General features: G+C 44.7%; 2 protein-coding genes across 2 annotated transcripts; both read left to right on the top strand.

Annotated features, from left to right (window-relative positions):
• Window positions 1–10,342: 10,342 nt before the first annotated feature.
• PtA15_6A374 (uncharacterized protein) lies at window positions 10,343–11,603 on the top strand (the record flags this gene model as incomplete). Its single annotated transcript, XM_053170072.1, has 4 exons — window positions 10,343–10,541; window positions 10,666–11,007; window positions 11,094–11,132; window positions 11,227–11,603. 4 exons carry the CDS (start codon window positions 10,343–10,345, stop codon window positions 11,601–11,603), a joined length of 957 nt encoding a protein of 318 aa, XP_053021300.1.
• Window positions 11,604–17,257: 5,654 nt separating this feature from the next.
• Window positions 17,258–18,620, top strand: PtA15_6A373 (uncharacterized protein; the record flags this gene model as incomplete). Its single annotated transcript, XM_053170071.1, has 6 exons — window positions 17,258–17,492; window positions 17,896–17,999; window positions 18,076–18,160; window positions 18,283–18,359; window positions 18,481–18,549; window positions 18,600–18,620. 6 exons carry the CDS (start codon window positions 17,258–17,260, stop codon window positions 18,618–18,620), a joined length of 591 nt encoding a protein of 196 aa, XP_053021299.1.
• Window positions 18,621–21,784: the final 3,164 nt, after the last annotated feature.

Below are 21,784 nucleotides of genomic sequence, written 5' to 3'. Positions count from 1 at the left end.
CCATTTTGATTCTTGTGCAGCGGATAAGTATGCTCTATATTCCGATTCTGTAGAGGATAGACTTATTGCTGATATCTTCTTGGATCTCCATGAGATAAGATTCTTTCCCAGAAAATAGGTAAAACCACTCGTGGATTGTTTCAAATCATTTTCAGCCCAACTGGCATCAGTATATCCTACAAGATTAAAATCTTCACTCTTAACATATTCAAGACCTAAGCTTTGAGTTCCTTTTAAATATCTCAGGCATCTCTTGAAGGCATGCCAATGCTTCATCCCTGGTTTTTCTAAGAACTGAGATAATATTCCTACTGTATAGGTAATATCTGGTCTGGTGCATTGTGATAGGTAATTTAAACATCCTATTGCTGCTCTATAATCATGTCCAGATCTACTGAACTCTATTATCTCTTCTTCTGTTGCTTTTTCCAACTTGATATTAGATTGCATAGGAGTTCCAAAGGTTTTTGCATCTTCCATATTATATTTAGTCAATAATCCTTTGACATAATGCTCTTGGTCAACTCTAATTGATCCATTTGGCTTGTGAGAAATCTTCATTCCCAAAACATGTTGGGCTTTGCCCAGATCTTTAATTTTAAAGTCTTTTTTAATCATTTTTAACAGTTCTTCTTTCTCTGGTCCTATGACAATTATGTCATCTACCCATACAAATAATATTGTGCCATTTTTAATAAATAGGCATGGGTCTGCTTCACCTATCTGAAATCCCTTATTTTCTAACCAGCTGGACATGGTATTATACCATGATCTTGCTGATTGCTTCAAACCATATAGTGACTTCTTGAGCTTCATGATGTAATCATTATTACCCCCCCTCAAGAAGTTATCTATATTTTGTTTTCTAAGGGTTTCTGGCTTGGTTTCAATTAACCATTCTTTAAATCCTTCCGGAATGTGCATATAAACAGTTTCATCCTTTTCTAAAGGAGCATTGAGGTATGCTGTTACAAAATCAGCTTGCCTGATTTCTTCTCCTGTTTCTACAGCAAGAGCAATTAAATATCTTAAAGTTGATAATCTACCTGTTGGTGAGAATGTCTCTTGGTAATCAATGCCTTCTTTCTGCTTGAAACCTTGAGCAACACATCTTGCTTTGTATCTTTTAAGTTCTCCTAGTTCATTGAATTTCTGGGTTAATACCCATCTACTTCCAACCAAAGTCTTTTCTTCTTCAACATCAGATCTTTCTATTATTTCAAATACTTGGTTGTTTTCTAATGAATCTAATTCTTCAAATATAGCAGTTTTCCATTTTTGCTTGTCTGACATCTTCATTGCTTGTTTGTAGCTATTTGGAATAACTCTGTTCTCCATTTCAAATGAAGCTTGAAATGACATGGCATTTTGCTCTTCTTCTATGAGTTCTTCTATGGCTTCAATGTAAGCACAGTTTGCTCTCCATTTGCCATATTTATCCTCCATATTTCTAATTCTTTCACTTCTTCTGACTGGTTCTACAGGCTTCATAGCTTCTTCAACTTGGGATTTTCCATTTGTTTCTATCACTTCAGTATCATTTTCTTTGACTGGTAAGATTGGATTTTCCCATGTATCTTCAACAACTTTCTTTAATGGGAAAACATCTTCTTGGAATCTTACATCTCTGGTTCTTATGACCTTTCTGTTTTCAGGATCATATATCCTATAACATGTACTTAACTGGTCATAACCAATCATGATTCCTTTCCTGCTTCTGGATTCTAATTTTCCCACTTTTCCATAGTGGCTAATATTGTAGTAAACCAAACATCCAATGGTTCTTAACCTCTTATTATTGGGTAATTCTTTCATGAACATTTCAAATGGACAACCTCTCTTTGTTTCAATTACATTATGTAAGTAGCTTACTGTAGACAATATTTCTGCCCACAAGAACTTTGGGAGACTAGCTTCAATCATGATAGTCCTAACTCTTTCCATAAGAGTCCTGTTCATTCTTTCTACTATTCCATTATTCTGAGGAGTATGGGGAGTTGTTTTTATGTGAGTAATACCAAAATCTCTCAAAACATCTTGGAATTTCTCTCCAATGAATTCATCTCCTCCATCAGTAATAATTCTTCTAAGGTCCTTTAAAATTCTGTGCCACTTTTTTAATAAGAACATGACTTCTTCTGCTGTATCATTTTTATTTCTTATAGGTTTGACCCATATGAAATTACTAGCAGTATCAACTAAATTGATAAAATATTTAGCTCCCCCTAGTGATGCGGGACTAAATGGCCCTGCCAAATCTATGGAGTATTCTTCTCCTACATTAACTGTTCTTTTTGTAGACTTTGAAAATTTGTTTCTAGTCATTCTGCCAAATTTGCAGCTTTCACGGTTTTCATCTGTCATCTTGTGACCTGATCTTCTATGCATGATGGAGGAATAGACACTAGCTTCTATTGGCTTTAAATTGGCATGTAATAGCCTTGATTTAACTTCTCCATCAAATATAATTTTGTCTTTCTTTTTCATGTGGAACATTTTTCCAACATTTTCAATTTGGATTCCATGGCTCCATAAGTTACTCAAAGATAACAAATTGTATGGTAATTCTGGAACAAAGTACACTGTTTTAAGCTCAATTATTTTGTTGTTTATACCAATAAGTTTAACATTGCCTTTTCCTTCAATTTTTATTGATCTGCCTTTTTCTCCAATATTTACATTGCCATTACATTCAATAAAATTACTAAAGAATTTCTTCTGGTTAAACATATGGTCAGTACAGCCTGAATCCACTAAGATTCCACTAGGTCCTCTGTCTTTATTTAATAAAAGGCTATAATTAACAACTTGTACATTTTTGTTCACATAATTGGAGTTGAAAACTTGACTCACATCAGCTTCATAGCCTGAGTCTGCTCCCGGAGCCTGGGGTTCCATGGATTCCTTGCCATATGGTAAATTGGTCCATTCAAAACCTTCATTGATGGCCTGATTTTTATCAATTTCCATGTGATCATTGATATTGGCTTTTTCAGCCATTAGGCTGGTAACCTCTTCTTCATAGTTGTCGTCGGCGTCAGCTATGAAAGTTTTCTTTTGTTTTTTAAAGTGTTTCTTATCAGTATTGTGACTCTCTGATCCATTTGACCAGCAGTCTTTAGCAATATGGCCAAGCTTGTTACATTTGTAACACTTGGTTCGCTTCTTTCTATCAATACTGTTGTTGCTCTTTTTGTAAGGCTTCTTTGTGAAGAGAGCTTTGGCGTTCTTCTCGCGAAAGTTGAATTGCAGTTGGTCCTTTTCAATTCGCTTGAGGACGTCTTCCTCATTCGGGATTGGTTCCATTTGTGATATGATGCGGACGAGAGACTCGTACGCCCTTGGCAGCTTCTGCAGTATTGTGAGTGACAGGCACTTGGAGTCCATGCTGAGGCCTGTTGCCCGAAGCCGCGAGATTGCAGCGCGAACATCGTTCACAAACTGGGGCGTGTCCCCGAATTTGATCTTGTTCAAATTCCCAAAAGCAACACTTTTCGCGTGTGTTGTATTGCCCGCAAATTTGCTTTTCAGCAAGCTCCAAGCAACGGAGCCTTTGCCTTTTTCGTTGTTCTTGATTACATTCGCGAGGTAACCTAGAACCTCCTCGCTTAGGTATCAAACGATGAGGTGATATCCCTTCTTCTCTTTTTCTAGAGAGAGGTTGCTTCCCTCATCGGTCGTAACCTCTAGACAACCTATGTTGTCCAGTTCACTCTCCATGAGAGTGGACCAAACATGATAATTACTGTTGTTCAACAGAATCCGCGGGGTTGACTGGTAAGGGGTAGCGGACGAGTTAGACATGTTGTTGATGGTGAATTTGGTACTGATAATGTGTTGAGTTTGTAGAGTTTGTGGTATGAAATTTGCAATAATAATTCTATTTTCTATCTGTTTGAGCAAAGGCTACCAGACAGGGCTATGGTTGTATATATGATGAGATCAAGATAAAAGTGGATGTGTGTGAGTGAGAGCAAGTGTGAGAGTGTGAGTGAGAATGAGAGTATGAGTATGAATGAATGTGAAAAAGAGGGGCAAAGAGAGCCCAGTATTTATAGTAAACAAATGCTGCTGAGAGATTGATTCTCAGCGTACTTTCTCAATGAAAAGTCATTGTCAAAAGTATGGGAGAGAAAAGTACCTATACTTTTCTCCTCCTTGCAGGAATGCTCCAGTCCTCTGGAGCATTTCTTTTCTTATTACTTTCTGCACTGTGATAAGCAGCTGCAGCAGGAAGCTGAGCATAATTGGCAGCAGAGAGCTGAGCATACTTGGCAGCATGGGTCTCAGCAGTTAGATCACTGCTGGCCATGTTCCCTTCTACAGGGATTACACCTTCAACAGGATCTTGCGCGCAGGGGACCGATGCGCTCCAGTCGGGGGACCCACTAAGATCTCGATATCAGAGCCCGCGTCGCTTAGGGGGTGGGTGGTGTTGGTGCCCGCGTGGATGGAGGACGCGTCGGGCTGGATTGATTCGAGCTCGTCTGTCTCCGCACCTGGCCCCGCGTCGGGGGCACCAGCCACTGCGTCAAGATTGGCACCTGGGGCGGCGGCACGCGACCCCAAAGGGCTTGGGGATGCCAACAATGGCAAGGCAGTGGTCGCATGAGAACCTCGACGAGTCACAGGAGATTGGGCAGCGTCACTGGGGGTCCTTGTTCCCGCGCCAGTTGGGGTCGCCTGGGGGCCGACGCGGGCAGGTAGGAACCGCACACTCAATGATCTTCGAGCCGGGGAGACGATACGAGCGCCAGGCGTTGATGGACCGCGCGCAGGGGTGAAAACTTGGGCTGCAAGGCCGGAGTCAGGCTCGGGTGCTCGTTGGGCGGGCTGGAGGCCGGCTGATCAATTGGGCGAGGTAGGCGGGTTCACACGAGGGTGCGAGTTGGTGGCCGAGTGGGCAGGCCTGCCCGTCATTGCAGGCCCACTTGCTGCTTCGTCATGTCGGTGGCAGCTGAGGCGGGCAGTTTGTTGGGCGGCGAGGTCGGCAAGGGTGGGAACCCGCACGTTCTCGATGATGAATTCGGGACCCCTGGGGGGGTGGTCAAAATCGACCCCAGGGGCGTCGTGCAGAATGGCCCGACTCCAGGTGTGTAGACAATCGCGGCCCACTCGGATCGACCTGTTCGCGTCCTGCGGATCCTGGATGCGCAGGGATTCCGCGTTACCCCCGTACTTGGCAATCAAGTGGCGGGTCAGGTCAGCGAGGATGGACAAGCGCCTGGCTGCATTCACATCAGCCCTCGGCTGAACAAATCAAATCAAATATCAGTCTTGGTTACAATAGTCTGAGATCAAGAGGGCGCAGAGATCACTTACGTTGAGGGCGAGGCGAGCCTGTGCACGCTCCAAGGCAAGCCGGGTGTCCTCAGGGCCGTAGCTCATCGCCAGGGTATCTTGTTGGGCCCGTTCCTGTAATACAAATTGGTCAGAAAGGGGCCGGGCGTGGCAACAGTCGGGCAGTGGGCGAGAAACTCACCTGCTGCTGCTCTCGGACAGTCCTCCCGGGGTCATTCATGGATATTTTTACCTGAACTTTGGAGAGCGGGTTCTCCATAACAGCCCCAGCAAATTGGGCAAAATCGGCCTCGCTCGTGACCATGGCGTTTGACTTGGCACTGTAGGTGGCATGCTTCATGATAATCCCCTGCCATTGCAGCAGTTGCTGCGCATCCAGGCTCTTTAGGTGAGCCCCCAGGAGTGGAATTGTTTGGTCAACGGCATCCATGGCGCCGAGTTTGAATTGTGGCCAGGTGGAATTTTGGATGTTGGTGAGGAGCACCGCGGTGCCTCTTGGAATCACTCGTTCCCATTATTTGGCGGCCGCCGCGGCCAGAGTCCTTGCGCCTGCTTGGGCTAACTGTCCCGCGGCAGTTTGCATGAAGACGTGGTGCAGGATGTGGATTGGTCTGGGGCCCCGGCCCGCTCCAGCCGCGGGGGGAGGATTTTCACCATTTTGAGTGGCCGTGGGGTTTGAACCCGAGGCGTTGGGAGGGAGCTGAGGATTGTTAGTGCCATCGCCGTCATCGGACCCCTCTGGCTCATAGAAGAGCCTGCAGGTCTGCCCCTCGGGGATGCCGGCCTGTGAGGGCCCAAGAACTGATTCCTGGGTGGCGTTGGGGGCATTGCCAATGGGGGGGTTATTGGGCGCGTCCCGATTGACACTGACCCGGCGAGTCACCGTGAAGAAATCATTGGTTTTGTTGCCGTTGGCAGTCAAGCGGTTAGAGCGGTTGGCCATTGTCTGAAGGCCCACCGTTTGCAAGGGGGAACAAAACAATCAGTTTACCGGTCAGAAACGTGGTGAGAACATCAGCCCAGCCACTTACAGCAATGATTGATATCTTGGTTGAGGTTTTCCGGTTGAAGGAATTGGCGCTAGGATGTAAACTGGGTTCTGTCTGAGGGGATTGCGGTGCTCAATTTGGAGGGGGGGGCGGTTAAAACAATCAGGCAGCTGGACGGCGAAAGAGGTAATGGCTGGGGGGGGACTGACCTGGACCGGTAAAACTGCTGGGTATTGCTGGTTGGGTTGGCGGGTGGGCGGATTGCTGGGGGCCGGGTGGGTGGCGATACCGGTGGGGGGACCGGATGCGAGGCGGTTAGGTTTTGGTTAGGTTGCAATGGGGGGGGGGGGGGGGGGCATGGTGGCCGGGGGGGGGGGGGGGCATGGTGGCCGGGGGGGGGGGGGGGCATGGTGGCCGGGGGGGGGGGGCATGGTGGCCGGGGGGGGGGGGGGGGGGGGCATGGTGGCCGGGGGGGGGGCAAGGGGGCTGAAATGAAAAATGTTGTGTGTCAGAATTTCAGCCTTGCGGGCCCGCAAGCTTAGTTGCCATAGCTGTATCTTGCCCCTGCCTACCCACTCAGGCAGGCTATTTGGTCAGGGATGCACAAATGTTTATATGTGCACCCTGTTGTTTGAAGCTTGCCCAAGAGATTTTTTAAATCAAAAATCTTTCATTTTGATTTTGTTTTCATTTCAAAATTGTTTTTGAATACTTTCAAAATAAAACTCAAATATTTGTTTATAAATGGGGCCTAATTAATTGAAGTGGAAATTGCTCGGATTTGGAATCTCTCACCCCAGCCTTATTGCTCGTTCTTCATAAGGGTGTAACCCGAACCCCGTGCCCCGGGTGTTTTCACGGGTGGTACCCCCCGGGTGTCGGTCCACGGGACAAGCCTTTGGAACCACCCGAACACCCGGGTGGTTGTGCAACTTATATTGGGGAAGGAACAGGGCATGAACAAGCTCATCTTTGCTTGCTTGTAGGTTATATTTTGTATTGTGACCTATGTACAAGTTGTAATCTTCAGTTGTATTGTGCTGGGTGACTACTGGTGCTGAACCGTTGAGTGAGGCAGGAGAAGAAATGAGAAAAAAATTTAAATAAGCCCATCAAAAGACTGATTCCAGTCTTTAATACAAAGCAGTTGTTCAACGGTTCCGGGGGCAAGGGACAAGCGTGACCAAGAACAGACCCGCCGGCCTTTGGAAAACACCCTCTCCGATGATGCGCTTGTAGCGGGGATAGCGAGGTAACATTGAGCCATTCTGGCCAAGATCGGGAAGGATTGCTGTTGACTTCGCCAGTAATCAAGAGGGTTTGTTCCTTTAGGTTCGGGGTCTTCTTTGAGATACCGCTTGATCTCGGCATCAATTGTGTCGACCGGACCGGTAAGTTCATAGAACTCAGAATCAAAGAAATCAATCTTGCTTCTGTCTGGAGCTTTGCTAGGCTGGCTAGTTTGATTCTCAGCAGGAGAGTCTTTCTTGTACTTGGTATTGAACTCCTTGGCAGTGTCCAAGAAAATTTGGAGGACTTCATCAACTGATAAGTTGTAGTGTTGATCAATGAACTCGGCATGTTTTTTCCAGAACATAAGCTTGAAAGTTAGATCGAGGGTCATTGCACAGAAGTAGGCTGGTTTGGTGAGTGCGCTTTGAACATACATATCAATCTTCTTTATCACCTTTTCAGCAGGTTCAATGAGTTGAGACTGGTCATAAAGACCTTCTTTGAACAGGTGGAGATGCTTCATCAGCACCATGTATACCGGTAAAGCGGTGTTCAAAGTTGGATACTTTGATCCGCAGAGCTTTTCGGCCGCATCGCTAAGAGGTGCAAGGAATTTCATAAACTTGCGGGCTTGATCCCATTCAGCAGATGTCAAAAGGAACAAGGTAGCTTCCTTATTAGTTTTGCAAAAGTGATCACAAGAGTTCTGAAGAATGATTGCTCGTTCAAACATTTTGAAGGTGGAGCTCCACCACGTAGCCACATTGATCTCAAGACAGTCGAATTTTGCACCGTTTTTGCGAAGCTCTGGTTGTATAAATTGAACAACTTCTCAAAAGCGTTCACGTCGTTGCGGAGAGAATCGGACGAAGTTACACATCCCATGGATTTGCTTGAGTATGGTTTTCAGATTGATGCCAATTCCATTGGGTTGAGTGGTCAAATTAGTGATCCTCATCACTGACTGAGCTGGTTGTCGTTCCTCAGGCTGTAAGTTCTCCGAGTCAGCACCAGTTGCACCCAAATCCATAGCCGAGGTTGAGAGTTCTTTGGTGTCTTTGTCCTCAAGGCCAGTTCCAAGGACCTTTAATCCTGCCTGAGCTCCAAGATTGATCACGTTTGTGATACATCCAAGGAGCTGATTCTTAGTGTTGAAGCCCGGAAATTGAAGCTCAAGGTCCTTCGCCATCTTGTTGTTTGTAGTCGCGTTATCGGCTGTGATCGTGTGTATCTTGTTGCTACACTCGTATTTTTCGACCGCTTCATAGAATAATTCAGCGAAAGTCTTTCCACTATGACTGCCTAGAAACAAAAAAAAGGATTATTAAACCATAAACAACAAGAAAAAATAACTTGAAAACACAACATGCCTTGCACATTGGGAATTGCAATTGTTAAATCTACCATTTCAAATTTCTCATTGATGAAGTGTGCCGTTATCGCCATGTACGCAGTGTAGTTTGGGGCTGTCCAAGCATCCTCGGTAAATGAGATATAATCCTGTTTTGATATGTATCACATTTTGATATTCTCCTGTGATGCCATATGCATCCGAGAGAGATGGTTTGAAATCACAGTTTGGCAGGTGTTGTCCATCAAGGGCATTGCCTCTTCATTCACAAGTCGCATAAGATTGGCGAAAGACTCCTTTTCAACAACAGAAAAAGAAAGATCACAATCTGCAATGAAATATACCAGGGCAGTTTTGAGCGTATCGTTGTTCAGCTGGACCTATTAAAAAATCAGCCACTCAGCATTCATGAAGCTTGCATTGACAAATTCCATGAGTATCTTACTTTTGGAACAAACTTTGAGTTCTTAACCCACTTCTCCAAATCAATCTGTGCGTTCCCAGCTTTTTTCACGAGCTTCGGGTCGGCGAGGCGATGGATTTTCTTCAGATGCTCGTGGAAATTCTTGGTGCTGGCACTTTTATCCCTCTTCAACTTAGAACCACATATCTTGCCATTCTTGAGGATGACTTGACAGATAGCGGTGTCGCCCTGGACTTTCAAATGATTCCAAACCCAGCTACGGCGTAGATTATCCGTTTTTGATATGTCACCGGTGTTGCCTGTGTTGCTGTCGTCCTCAACTTCAATGACAGACCGTGGTGTTGGATCTGGCGTGATTGGGCTCTCCCCGCGGCTTCTGTTTGTGTTTCGCTTTCTCTTCATGCTTGCTATTTTTGGAGGGGTCGGAACATGAATGATGATGCCACCGGGCACCGGCTGGCTGCGACTGAAAAAAAAAACCTAAACACCCGGGTGGTTCGGTGTCCACCCGGGTGAATTCGGATACGGGCGTCGGGATAGGTATGACCACCCGTCCCGAACCCCGGTCAGAGTCTTGGCGGCCCCGACGCGCCGGTACCCCGGCACCTGAATTAACCAGGGGACTGTGTCAGGCTAGCCGCTAGCCTGACACAATCCCCAGCCCCTCCCTCTGGTTCGGGCCATGGGACCAGTGGCATGGAGAGAAACGGCAAGACGGATGGGCTTAAATCGACTGCTTTTCCGGAAGGGCCCACCACGAAACAGGTGTCATCAGCATGCACACGACCCACCAGAAATCGGATGTACAGACGGGGGTTACAGCCACATGAATCATTCAAACATTCCTTCTAGACTCTTTCATAGCCCGAGTTTCAGGCTAAGAATAAGATGAAACGAGTTTGAACTTGCATTCGGAACCTGATGGATCAGGCTGCTTCGTTGGTTTTTCAGGAACACGTGCAACACGCCGGTCAATGCCAACTGGTATAAAATGCCAGCTCCCGACCGCCATCGCTCAGACACCAACCAATCCTTCGAACAATCATGTGGCTTCCTCAATATTTGCTCGTCTTCGTCTCCATTAGCCAGCTCATAAGCGACACCCACGCGTCCCTCGAAGATACCGCCAGATCAAGATTTTGGCTTCCAGATACGGTCAAGGGTACATTCGCCGGGCGAGCGGCCAGATTTGAGCCCGCATCATCTTCGACCTGCGGATGTTTCGGCCCATGCCGCCGCCCAGGTACGTTCTCGACTCGCTCGAAGTCTTGAATCCACCACTTGATCAACTTTTTCTCTTGTCCCCTCCCCCCTGCAAAAAAAATCCTGACCTCTGCTGACTTGTATTCCTCAATTCCCAATACAAGCTCCTATGGATTCGCACCAAAAAGAAATCGCATACTTCCACCAGCAATGGAACCTTGCGCACGACAAGAATAAGATTCATGTTGTCAACGATGCGGTGAACCACATTCTTCGCCAACCCATGACTGACGAACAGCAAGAGAATTGGTGCCGAGAACTCGGCAATGTTGTGAATGCACAGCATAACTTCGCAGCGGTCCATGCTTCAATCATCTTTGCCGTTAACACTCTCATTCTGAAGAATCGCGACAATCAGCCTTTGACGGCGACACTCGACCCGATCCTGGTGGAAATTTTGAGAAAATTACCCCGTCCGAATGAACCAAAGGGCCAATGGCTACAGGGTATGTTGCTATAAATGAATTTGTTTTCCTTCTGAATGATATATTATACCGAAATCTGACTTGGAAAAAAAAACATCATCTTTCAGAACTCTTCAACCCCCAGCGTGGTTTCAGTACGGAATTTTGTTAGTCATCCTAAATACACATCAGAAAACAAAGTAGAATTTTCGCAGTGATTCTGATCCAGCTTTAAAATTTGAATCGGGTTTTATTGCTTAGCCGAATGGACCGACCCACTCTTTAACCAGTTAAACCTGGAACCGAGGTTGGGAGAACTAGCAAAGGCGTTGAACAACGACAACAAACATTCTATCAACAAGCATTTGGAAGCGGTCATCGAAGAAATATTCAAGGATCCACCTCCGAAAGATGTATCTGCTCAGACTAGAGTAGCCGCCCTGGCTGTGCTCTTTCATGTGCTGAAAAGACAGGACGCGAATCAAGAGATGGCCGGTAACCTCGTCAGACGCATCATATTAAACCCCGAGTTATTTTACGTAAGACAATATGAAAAAACACTCCTACAACATATGAGAGGCCAGTTCCCCATGTCACAAGATCAAGATCATATACCTGGTTTTTTTGAAAATATGTGAATACATATTGTGTTTTGTAGAATGCTTGGACAGATGGTCCTGTTGCTGTGCACCAATCATGGCATTCCATAATTCCATTTTTTTTGTTTTTGCCTCGCATCGTGAAATAAAGATCATCATGATCATTTTCACTTCGGTACAGGCGGGCTCTGTATGGCAGAATGATGGAGCTTAAACTGGGGCTATGCCAGACAACCCCATAACTATAGCACTCAACTTCACTCTTGAAGTCCAACCATTAAGCAAAACACAATATATATTGTGTTTTCACTAAAGCTTGGACTCGAAGTTCATTTTTGGATGCACAGGTTATGGGTTTTGGGGCACAGCACCCCTTTAAATCCAAGGTTTCTGCATGCACAGCTTGCCGGCTGTCACCAGGGGGGAATGTGTGGCACTCTCTAGAGAGTATCGTGATTTTTTCAGTAAAATGGTATGATGCAAGTTCAATGTCAGCTGTAACTCTTTGTTAAATTGTCTTCCCAATACAAGGATAACTCTAGGTGAAGTTATTGTGGAATGATCTGTAACTCAAAATCAACATAGGAACAGCTCTCTTTGAACATTTTGGGTTTGGTTCATCATGATCACAATTTTGAACATGAATTCCAATGCACAAGATGTGTTGCCAAGAACTTAAATATCCCTAGGATCAAAAATATCCTTTCTGAAGTGACCAGGAATATTTTTCAGAGCCAAATTTGCTTAATTCATGACACACATACAATCATTTGCTGAAAAACTTGTAAAATATAGCAACTGCAATGGCCGATTGAACAATTAGATAAATTCTTGTGTGATATTTCTGCCATGCATACTCCCAAATCAGAGTGGGAGAAAATTTGTGTGAAATAAAACTTATATTCTTCAAGTATCAAACAGTGCCTAATCTGCAAAAATTGGTTTCACCTGCAATTTCCCCACCTGAAATGTGAAATGTGAAAAATACTGGAGGAATTTTTCCCTATCATGTTTAACTGCCAAGGGATGGTCCATTTAAAAATGGTAAAGTTTGAAACACCATCAGCTCTTGATTTGGTACCATGCACCTGGCATATTCAAATAGATATTGCAAAATTCTCATAAGTTTGACTCCACCTGACTAGAAAATGCAGCGGCTAGAAGCAAAAATAATTAATATTCTGCAGCAAAAGGGGGGTAGATTGGTGGATATCAACAGGCAAATCAATATTTCAGTGATCCTGGAAGAAGCAGGAGAAAGAATTGAAAAGCTGTCCTGAGAAAACCAAGGTGACCAGTCAATTCTGAAATGCCCATGAAAATCACAGTAAGATAAGTCACACTTTTTCTTGTTGATTGATCATCTTGACATCTTTTCCCTGAAATTTTTGGTCAAATTTTTCCTTCAGTAAGAATTTATTCATCATAGTTAACATTTTTTCCATGTGTATTGTGTAACAACATTGTGTCAATTGCTCTCATTTAATTTTTCTTAAGTAGCATTGGTTTTTAGATAATGCTGATGCATTGTGGACCTATTGCATCCAGATCAAACAAAAAAACTGGCCTTGAAGTAGTTTAGGGATGGCATTTGGGACCTGGGTACTGGCACAGGTTCCGGGTACTAGGTCAATTTTTGAACAAACTAGGGAAATTGTGGCTGCGCCGCTGGCACTCAGCACACTCCGTCCCTGGGCCCTCCGCACCAAGCTTTTTCTGAAAAATCATACACCACATACATTGAAGGACTGAATTTCCACACTGGAGTATAGAGACAGCACCAAAACTAAAGGTATAAGTACATTTACACAACATTGAAGAAATAATGGCCAAAGGCCTGAAACTGAGAATGGTGAGCTGGGAAATGATCAAGCACAGAATCTGTGCAGGGACTCAGAACATCAGATGAGAAGTCTCAAAAGAGAATGTCTCACTGATATGGGCTTGGAACTAAGTGGGGGTTGTATTTCATGAGGGGACAAATGAAATACATGGAGAAAAAGGGGCCTAAGAGGGGCCTAGGGGGCTAAAGTACCCTGATGGAAAGAAAAGGAACAAAAAGGAAATAAACCCTCTTCTGGGCATGGGGCATAATTCTAACAAACATGACAGTTTCCTCTTTTCAAATTACTGATGACTACAAACATTTCCGACATTGACTTTTGTACATACACACAAATAAGAATACCATCCAATGTGGTCACATCACCGCTTCTTTGATACTTTACATATTCACCACATTCACAGTTTGAGAGCAGTTTCCATCAGAGACAACAATGCCAACACAAATGCCTGCCTGACTTGTAGCGCGGGAAAGGGCAACATACAATTGTTCATGAGAGAAGACTGGCTGCGGAAGAAATACCCCAACTTGACCAATATTTTATCCTTGGGCCTTCTTAATAGTCATTGCAAAGGTTGAGAAAACAGGGAATTGATACTGGGAAAATGTTGTGGCACAGGATGGGTCTGGTTTGTGTATCAAGATTATTTTTGGGATCATTAATTCACTTCCTGAATCTGGGCCAGTCATGACTTCACATTTTAAGACATGAGGCTGAATCACCTTGACCAGGAGGCAGGTACTGCTATAAAGCTGGCTACCTAGAGTAAGATTCCGGATGCAAACCACTGGCATACCTTCCTTCAGTCAAAGCATTGGAACCAAAAAGCCTGGAATTTCAATTTTAGCCCATGACTCAAGACCCACTGTCTCATCACAATCACTTAAGGCCTCATTGAACTCCCGAATATCAAAGACTTGACTTGGAAGACAATGCACACAACTCAAATTAAGCACAGCAAAATTGACATTCAGCGGTGTTGAGATTGCTTGTCCGCTGTCAAATTTAGCCAACCCCTTGTTGTGATAGTTGCTTCTGACCAAGCTCAAATACACGTAGACAAAGGCAATGAGATTTTCCATAACAACCCGCTGGACACAATTGGTAAATACATGAATCCTGGTCAAGGAAATGACTCCCGTATTGTTCATCATCCCTTTCCCTGAACCCACGTGGAGTAGCCATTCCAAAAACTCGGGTAGATCTCTGGATGTACAAGTATCTTCAGAGCTCTGACTGGTAGACTGGAGCCACATATTCCCAGCAACGAAGGGTAGTTACGCTACGCGTAACGCGTAGATAACGGTAACGTAACGAAATTTTCGTCGTTATCTACGCGTTACGCGTAACGACAGTGCGATTACGTTATCGCAACACGTTGAGCCGGTTTTTTTTATACTCGTTGCGTTATCCGGGCGCGCAGAGCCCTTGAGAACAGGCAAAAAATGAGGCTAAAAAGCCTTAAATGGTCCGTTATTGCGTTATCCGGGGGATAACGCAATAACGGGCCTCAAAAATCAGGCCCGTTACATTACGCGCGGGGCCTGAAATGACCCCGTTACTAGTAAAGTAACGGGGGGCCCCGGATAACGGGGGTAGTTACGTTACCAAAATTGCGCGGATAATGCAACGTAACGTAACTACCCTTCGTTGTTCCTGGTTAAACTGCAATGGCGCGTCAAGGGCCATAAATATTATCCTATAAGACTGGCTGTCCCTTGTGCAAATATATTGCTACCACGGACTACGGGTAACATCTGCCTGAAATGGCCACTAAATACAAACCAAACTCCCCCAAAAAATTCATCAGAGTCATTAAGACAAAGCAGTGACCAGTTGACCATTTCTCCCGCATCCCGGTGACTCATTGTTATCTTGTACTGTATGAGTACTTTTAGTTCTGCTAACACCAGGGAAGATATTTTCCCACTCCCCAGGGAGTGCCCTACCGTAACATTTTTCCATAAATGTGCTGGAGGCCTTTGGTAAATAAAAATTGGATAGGTATGAAAAAGACTGGAAGTTGGCTGTGGAAATCAGTTGGAAATCATCCTGAAATGAACCATAACTTGCCAGAAAATCATCCAGAACTCATCAAGAATTCATCCAGAACTCATCAAGAATATAGGCCTTTCTTGGCTCCATGACCGGTGTGTCCTTTTCATGGAGATGTGAAAGGCCCAGCCTGTGATATTGTCCCCCTCATGTACTCACGTACATCAGGGGGACAATTGGTGTCTCAACACAAAGCATTTACTTTTCATGTGGCCATGAAAGGTCCATCCTGTGATATTTTCACATCAAAGTATGCGCGTACATCAGGGTGACTATTAGCAAAGTGCAAAAAAATCCACTTGCATGTGGACATGTGAATTTTGAAAAGCAAAAAAAAAAAAAAAATCACCAGATCATTTTTGTGAGGAGGCAAGGATATCTGGCCAAACTGGGGTGGCACCACAGTCCAACCTTGACTTAACTCAGACTTTCACCCTATTAAAAAAGTTTTTTGCCATTTTTTTAGCCAAATTCAAATTAATTCCCGCATTTCCAAAAAAATGGGTTTCACTAATTTTAATCCAAGTTTATTAAATCCACACAAACGTGGAAACATAGATCTAAGTTTTGGCGTGTTTTATTGTGAAACACCACAAAAATATCACACACACAATAGACAAGTTGAAAGAATCCCCAAACACCTGAAATAGGCACCTTGAATTGACCCTCCAGCTGTGCCAAAGCAACAAGCAAAAAAGGGCCGGTTGTGAAGGACTCTGTGAGGAGCCGTCAAGGAGGGGCCTAATCAAGCAATTAGGGCGCCTCCAGGGAGGGGGTGGGACGAAACCAGAACCCCTGGGGGACAGCGGACACAAACCTCACCCCCTTTAAATATCCGAACATCTCGCATCACGTGCACCAGCCTTGCCTTGGTCCAGCGCCACACCAACCGCATCCTCGCCAGCGCCATGCCCACTGAATCCATGCCAACGCCCACCGTAGCCTCCCCAATCCATTCGTCTAACTCGTTCAAATCTCTGGGATTACTCCTCCCAATACTATGTATGTCATCAATGTTCCTCTAACTCATGAAGCCAATGACAATGTAGCTGATTGGTTTGGCTCATACCTTCTTTTTTGCTTGGGTTTGGGTTTCTTTGGAAAGACAGCTCGCTGGTTTGATGATCTTGACTGCCGCATCCATGATCCCAAAATCAACCAGAAAACCTATTGACAAGGCTTAGGCCGAGACGAAGCCAAGGCGCTGGCCGTGATGCAACAAAATTTGCCGAAGCTTCGAAAGCAAGAGACAAATGTTGACCTCTGTCAGATTATTGAACAAGTAGGGGTCTTGCTCTGCATAGACCGTTTTGAAGATTTTGCACTGAGGTTGGATTTTCTGGCTGAATTCTATCAGCATCCGGTTCATATTCCTATTGTTGGTCTGTATGACCTGCCCACTCGGGCCGTCCTCGATTCCCTCCAGAGCGTTCTCTTGGGCCTATCCCGCCGAGTCGCGCTTCCTGGTCTCAAGCTGACTACACTGCAAGAATGTGACCTCATGGTACTTGTTGTTCGGCCCGATCTTTGGCTTCTCCTCCAGCAGCCCACTTCGCCCTTCACTTGCAGACCGGACCCGAGACATAATCCTTGGGATTAAAGATCTGGATCTTTCGCGGAACTCACTGACAGGTATTAATTACACACGACTACTGGGCTCAGGTTGGCTTGTTGACTGACGTATGCCCCCCCCCTCTTAGAAATCCCCCGGAGTCTGCCGCTGGTCTTTCCTGGCCTGTGCAAGCTGAATCTCTCTGGCAACCCGCTCGGTTGTCTGCCTGCGAGCGTCCTCCAATGGAAGCTGGTGAAACTGAGCGTGGACCCGCCCACGCGTCAGCCCTCAGGCCGGAGACGGCTTGCTCACATCCTGGCCTGCGCAAGCGACCCCCCAACGCTACCAGAAAGCTGCTTGAGCCGTCTGATGAAGTCTCCGGCCAGGCCGGGCTTACCAGTTGTTCCCGCTCCCAGCCCATCTATCCCGCGCACTTGCGAAGGGACGCCTCTGCGACGACTGCCACCGCTTCCGGTGGTCAGCCCAGAAGGCCATATATCTCCGTGCCCCTCCCGACTACGTGATCCGCGGATTCAACGGGAACCCCTTGAAACCTCACTCCCTCATCCTAGGCCCTTCGTTCCTATGCCCCGCTTGTCTCCGCCTTCATTGCATCCGCACCCACGCTTTGTAATGATGGCGCCGACAACTCTATGCTTGATTTGTATTCTTCCTGCTACCCTCTCCACTACATGATGGATTGGCGAACTCCCAAGAGGAACTATTCAGGGATGTAACTGGAAATCAATAGCAAAAGCGCGGCAACCTTGATCCCTGTGCCAAATGTGTCCTCAAATATGTGTTTGTCCCTTGTCTCGCCAATTATTCACAAACACCAACTCACTAACCCGTTGTGTATAGGAATTTTTTTGGCAATCAGTCTTCCCTCTGGGCGTCGGGCAAGGATATCGGTCTTTCGCCGATCCAGAAGCCAGTTCACCGCGCCGCAGAACCCAATGGATCACGCCCAAGCAGATGCAGAAAGTGAGCTCGGATTGCCGGGCGTGACCAGGATCTTGCAGATCCCCCTAGACTACTGGTGGAGCTTTTGGCTGCCCAGGACGTATATGCTGATGATGGACTGGCTAGCGTGGTCATCCTCGCAGGGAGCCTCTTAGACGCAGCTGAAAAGCTTTTGGCCACAGGTATATTCATCTCTAGACTCTCCTTTCCTAACATCATCACTCTAGAATGTGTTCACTTACCTCTTTGGTTTTTCTTCTAAGATTCCATCCAACCATCATTGCTGAGAGCTTTTCGCGCGCAGTAATCAAAAGCGTGGGATTTCTCGTCACAATTCCTACCCTGGTTGATCTCAATGATTGTGACTTGGCAATTCGCACTGTAAGCACTTCCTTGAACTCCAAGATCGTCTCGCAACATTACTTTAACCTGGCCCCGATGGCAGCGATTAGCTCTGGCCACAGAAAGTTGACTAACTTCGCCCTTGCTGCTGGCCGCAAAGACAATCAGCTGGGACGCTCGCCAGATCAACTGGGTCATTGCGGGATCCATGGCCATCATGGCCATCCTTGTAAGCTTGCCCTCTCTTTCTCCGCGTGCTCAAAACACTTGCTTACACAGACTATCATTGTCTCCGCCTAATCCGTCCTCAACACGCCCGGCACTACCTTTGCCTCGCCAAAGAGCGCCAGATCATTGTGTGCACATGTCCAACATTTCCTCCAATCAATTCTTCTGTTGTTCCGTGTGCGCATCTGTTGTCAAATGCTTACAGAATTGAATCATTCCCGGACGCACAAAGCTCATCTGAATCAAGACGCTAGCTAATCCACCCTTGCAGCTGATCAAAATGGCTCGCGTCTAGGTCTCCAGCGGGTGAACAGTGTAAACAATATATGTAACAACTGGATTTCTTGTAAGCTATTACATCTTTGATAGATTTTCTTATAGCAAAATAAGGTAAGAACAAATGATTTTTGTATCTAAAGGCACATGTGTCCTGTTAAAGTAATTCAATAGTAATGAGGCAATAAATATCACACAGATATTAATTTTTTGAGCTGTCAAAGCAAATAGAAAATTTGATCAATGAGTATCAGTTGCACTCTAACTTGAGAAAATAGTTATTATCATCAGTCTAATCATCCCTCTTCTTAATCTTTCCATTCTCAGGCTTAATCAAGCAAAGAGAGACTTGACTGTAATTAAATATGCTATGAAATTTTTTCTTTCACTAAAATAATTCTTCTTCCTGATCAATAGAATGATCTAAAGTAACAATAAAAACTCTCTTCCATAGAAAATTCAAGGAACTGAAAGCTAAATTGCATAATAGTGGAGATGGGATTGAATCAAGCAGACTTGATGAAATGGACTTTGTTGTTGTTCATGAGCTCACAACCTGTTGAAAGAAAGAGCAACGCTGTAGCCAATATGATCCAAGGTATTTATTGGGTGGTGCTGCATATCAAATTGTTCTTGCAATACCCAACAAAAGCAGATTGTATGGAAAGCCAATAAAATACAGTGGTATTGTATTGGTAATAAATATGTCTTTTCTGGGTGATGTGGAGAAAATCCAATCACTCATCCCAGCAATACATCTGGTATTGAACTGTATTGGTGCTCTGAGACAAGCTATTCTGATATGATAACATCACCTTATATTGTGCTAAAAAACAATCCAATGCCAAAACATATATTGGACTGTTACAATTTTGCACTACAAAATAATGCAGGGGTTTTTTTCTGCTACAAAATAGACCATAGTGGTAATGTATTCAGGGGTGTTGCACAGCATGATAGCACATTTAGTGCAGTGTCAGCACAAATCTGCTTCAAACTTTGGCTTGCCCGAAACAGCAGGAGTTTGGGTCTTTTAGTTCTATGTCAATTCCTGACAACTAGACTTTCTGATAACTGATGTGGTGTTTTATCAGACAAGCACTGTACTGGTCCAAATTGAGCTTTTTTTGTTCCAACACAGGAATTTAACCTTGCAGCGGCGAAGCCGCCTTGGCCTCTAGTGCAACATAAAATCACATTCCAAAATTCTAAACCCAATAGTATTGAGTTGAATTCTACTTTAATTTTGTGCATGAGGGCATATAGCGTGAATTACAAGAAACCCATTTTTTCGGAGGAATTACATTTGAGAATGTCAATTTTGCTTTGCTATCCTTCAACATCAATAAACAGGAGCAATTGATGAGTTGGATTTGGGTGAAATATTGTTTTATCATATTTTTTCCTACAGTTGTACCTAAAAAACAAGAGAATTCTATGCAACATTGTGTTGAGTCCCAAATCAATTCTGGCTGACTTTTGAATCACTTCTCCATCCACTTTAAAATTCATTTAGGGATGAGTTACTAATCTGCATCAGGCCCACATCCGACCAAAACTCACATAAAATTCAGCTCTGGCACTTCCTGGAGAGTGGGAACATATCTCCCCTGGTGTAAGGTTCTCCCCAACTTTGTATGAATGTTGTAGTGTGTGTATGATTGGGAATTGACCTGAAGCGGAATCCACAATCTTGCATCAAGGACCATATGTCCATGATAGAGAGCACACCAACTATATACTTGTCTTTGAAGGATTGGAAAGAAGAGAGAATGAAAACCGGTGAGTTGGGGATATATAGTTCAATAAAGGAGGCATTCAGGGACTGATTTTTGGTTCTAGGAAATTATTATTGTGCTCCTCATATATGATTTGGTTGCAGGCAGGTTTGATTGAGCAGGTCCCAATTCTAGGGAGCAATTTTTTTCCTGAGGATATCCAACGTGGTTTGGCAATTTCACAATTGGAAATTCTCTGATCTAAATCCAAGGACAATTGATCACTGAGGAGCAGGAACCTGACCTAATTCCTGTAGTGGTGTGTGGATATCTCACATTTGTACCTATTGGCGCCGTATCCTGATGATTGTGGACAGTGTCTGAGCGCGTTGCCTAGAAATATTTAGTGTTCTAGGCAACAACAGTCCACCATCCAAGGTACTATGACCCAAGGAGACACTCAATTTCTTTTAATCATACGTCAGATCAGTGTGTCTGAGGATGTTATTGCATGAATTTGAATTACATTTGTGGGGAATGCAGACAATTTTTGCTGGTGCTGAACATGAACCAGTTGCATAGAGTATTGTACAAGCTGAGCAATGTGGTGTTACAACAACTCTATTGATTGTCAAAGACTTGTAGTAGTTTGAGTACAACTATAAAGATATTACTACTCCTCTGCAATTGAATCTAATGGGAGTTTGGGTACTTGATCCCGAGTTGAAAAAATTACGTGGCTCTTAAGAGACAAAAAAATTGGGTCATCAAAGCTATCCAGAGATTTGGTGATTGCCGGGCTTCTTACCTCACCAATTATGTGCCTGAAGACTTGCACCTACTCAAGAAAAAAGTGTTTGATGACAAAGAGCTCATGAAGATGAGTCTCAATCTCCCATTGTGGAACAAAGTTACAAGCTGTGTCTCTCAAAGGATCCATGGGAAATTGATCTGGTTGTACACACGGGAATTCATGATATGCTTGGTTTGGATTGCGCTAATGAGGAGACCATTCAGCTCTCAGTCGAGCTGAGACGTTCCCTGTCTTGCGGGATATCTCAGTGGAATCATCTCAAGCAAAGTATCAATCAATCATTTGAAGGTATGTTGTAGAACCCGTTTGCTACTGTGAACTTTTGGGGTGTTATTGGTACCGGTTGGAGCAATGTTTCTAACTTGCTGATTGTTGTCGGAAGTGGTCATAAAAGGATGACTGTACTTTTGGAAGTATGCACAAAGATC

The sequence above is a fragment of the Puccinia triticina genome, chromosome 6A, assembly GCF_026914185.1.
Source record: "Puccinia triticina chromosome 6A, complete sequence".
NCBI lineage: Eukaryota > Fungi > Basidiomycota > Pucciniomycetes > Pucciniales > Pucciniaceae > Puccinia > Puccinia triticina.
Note: the sequence above shows the minus strand (reverse complement) of the source record. Positions and strands in the feature narration are given on the sequence as shown.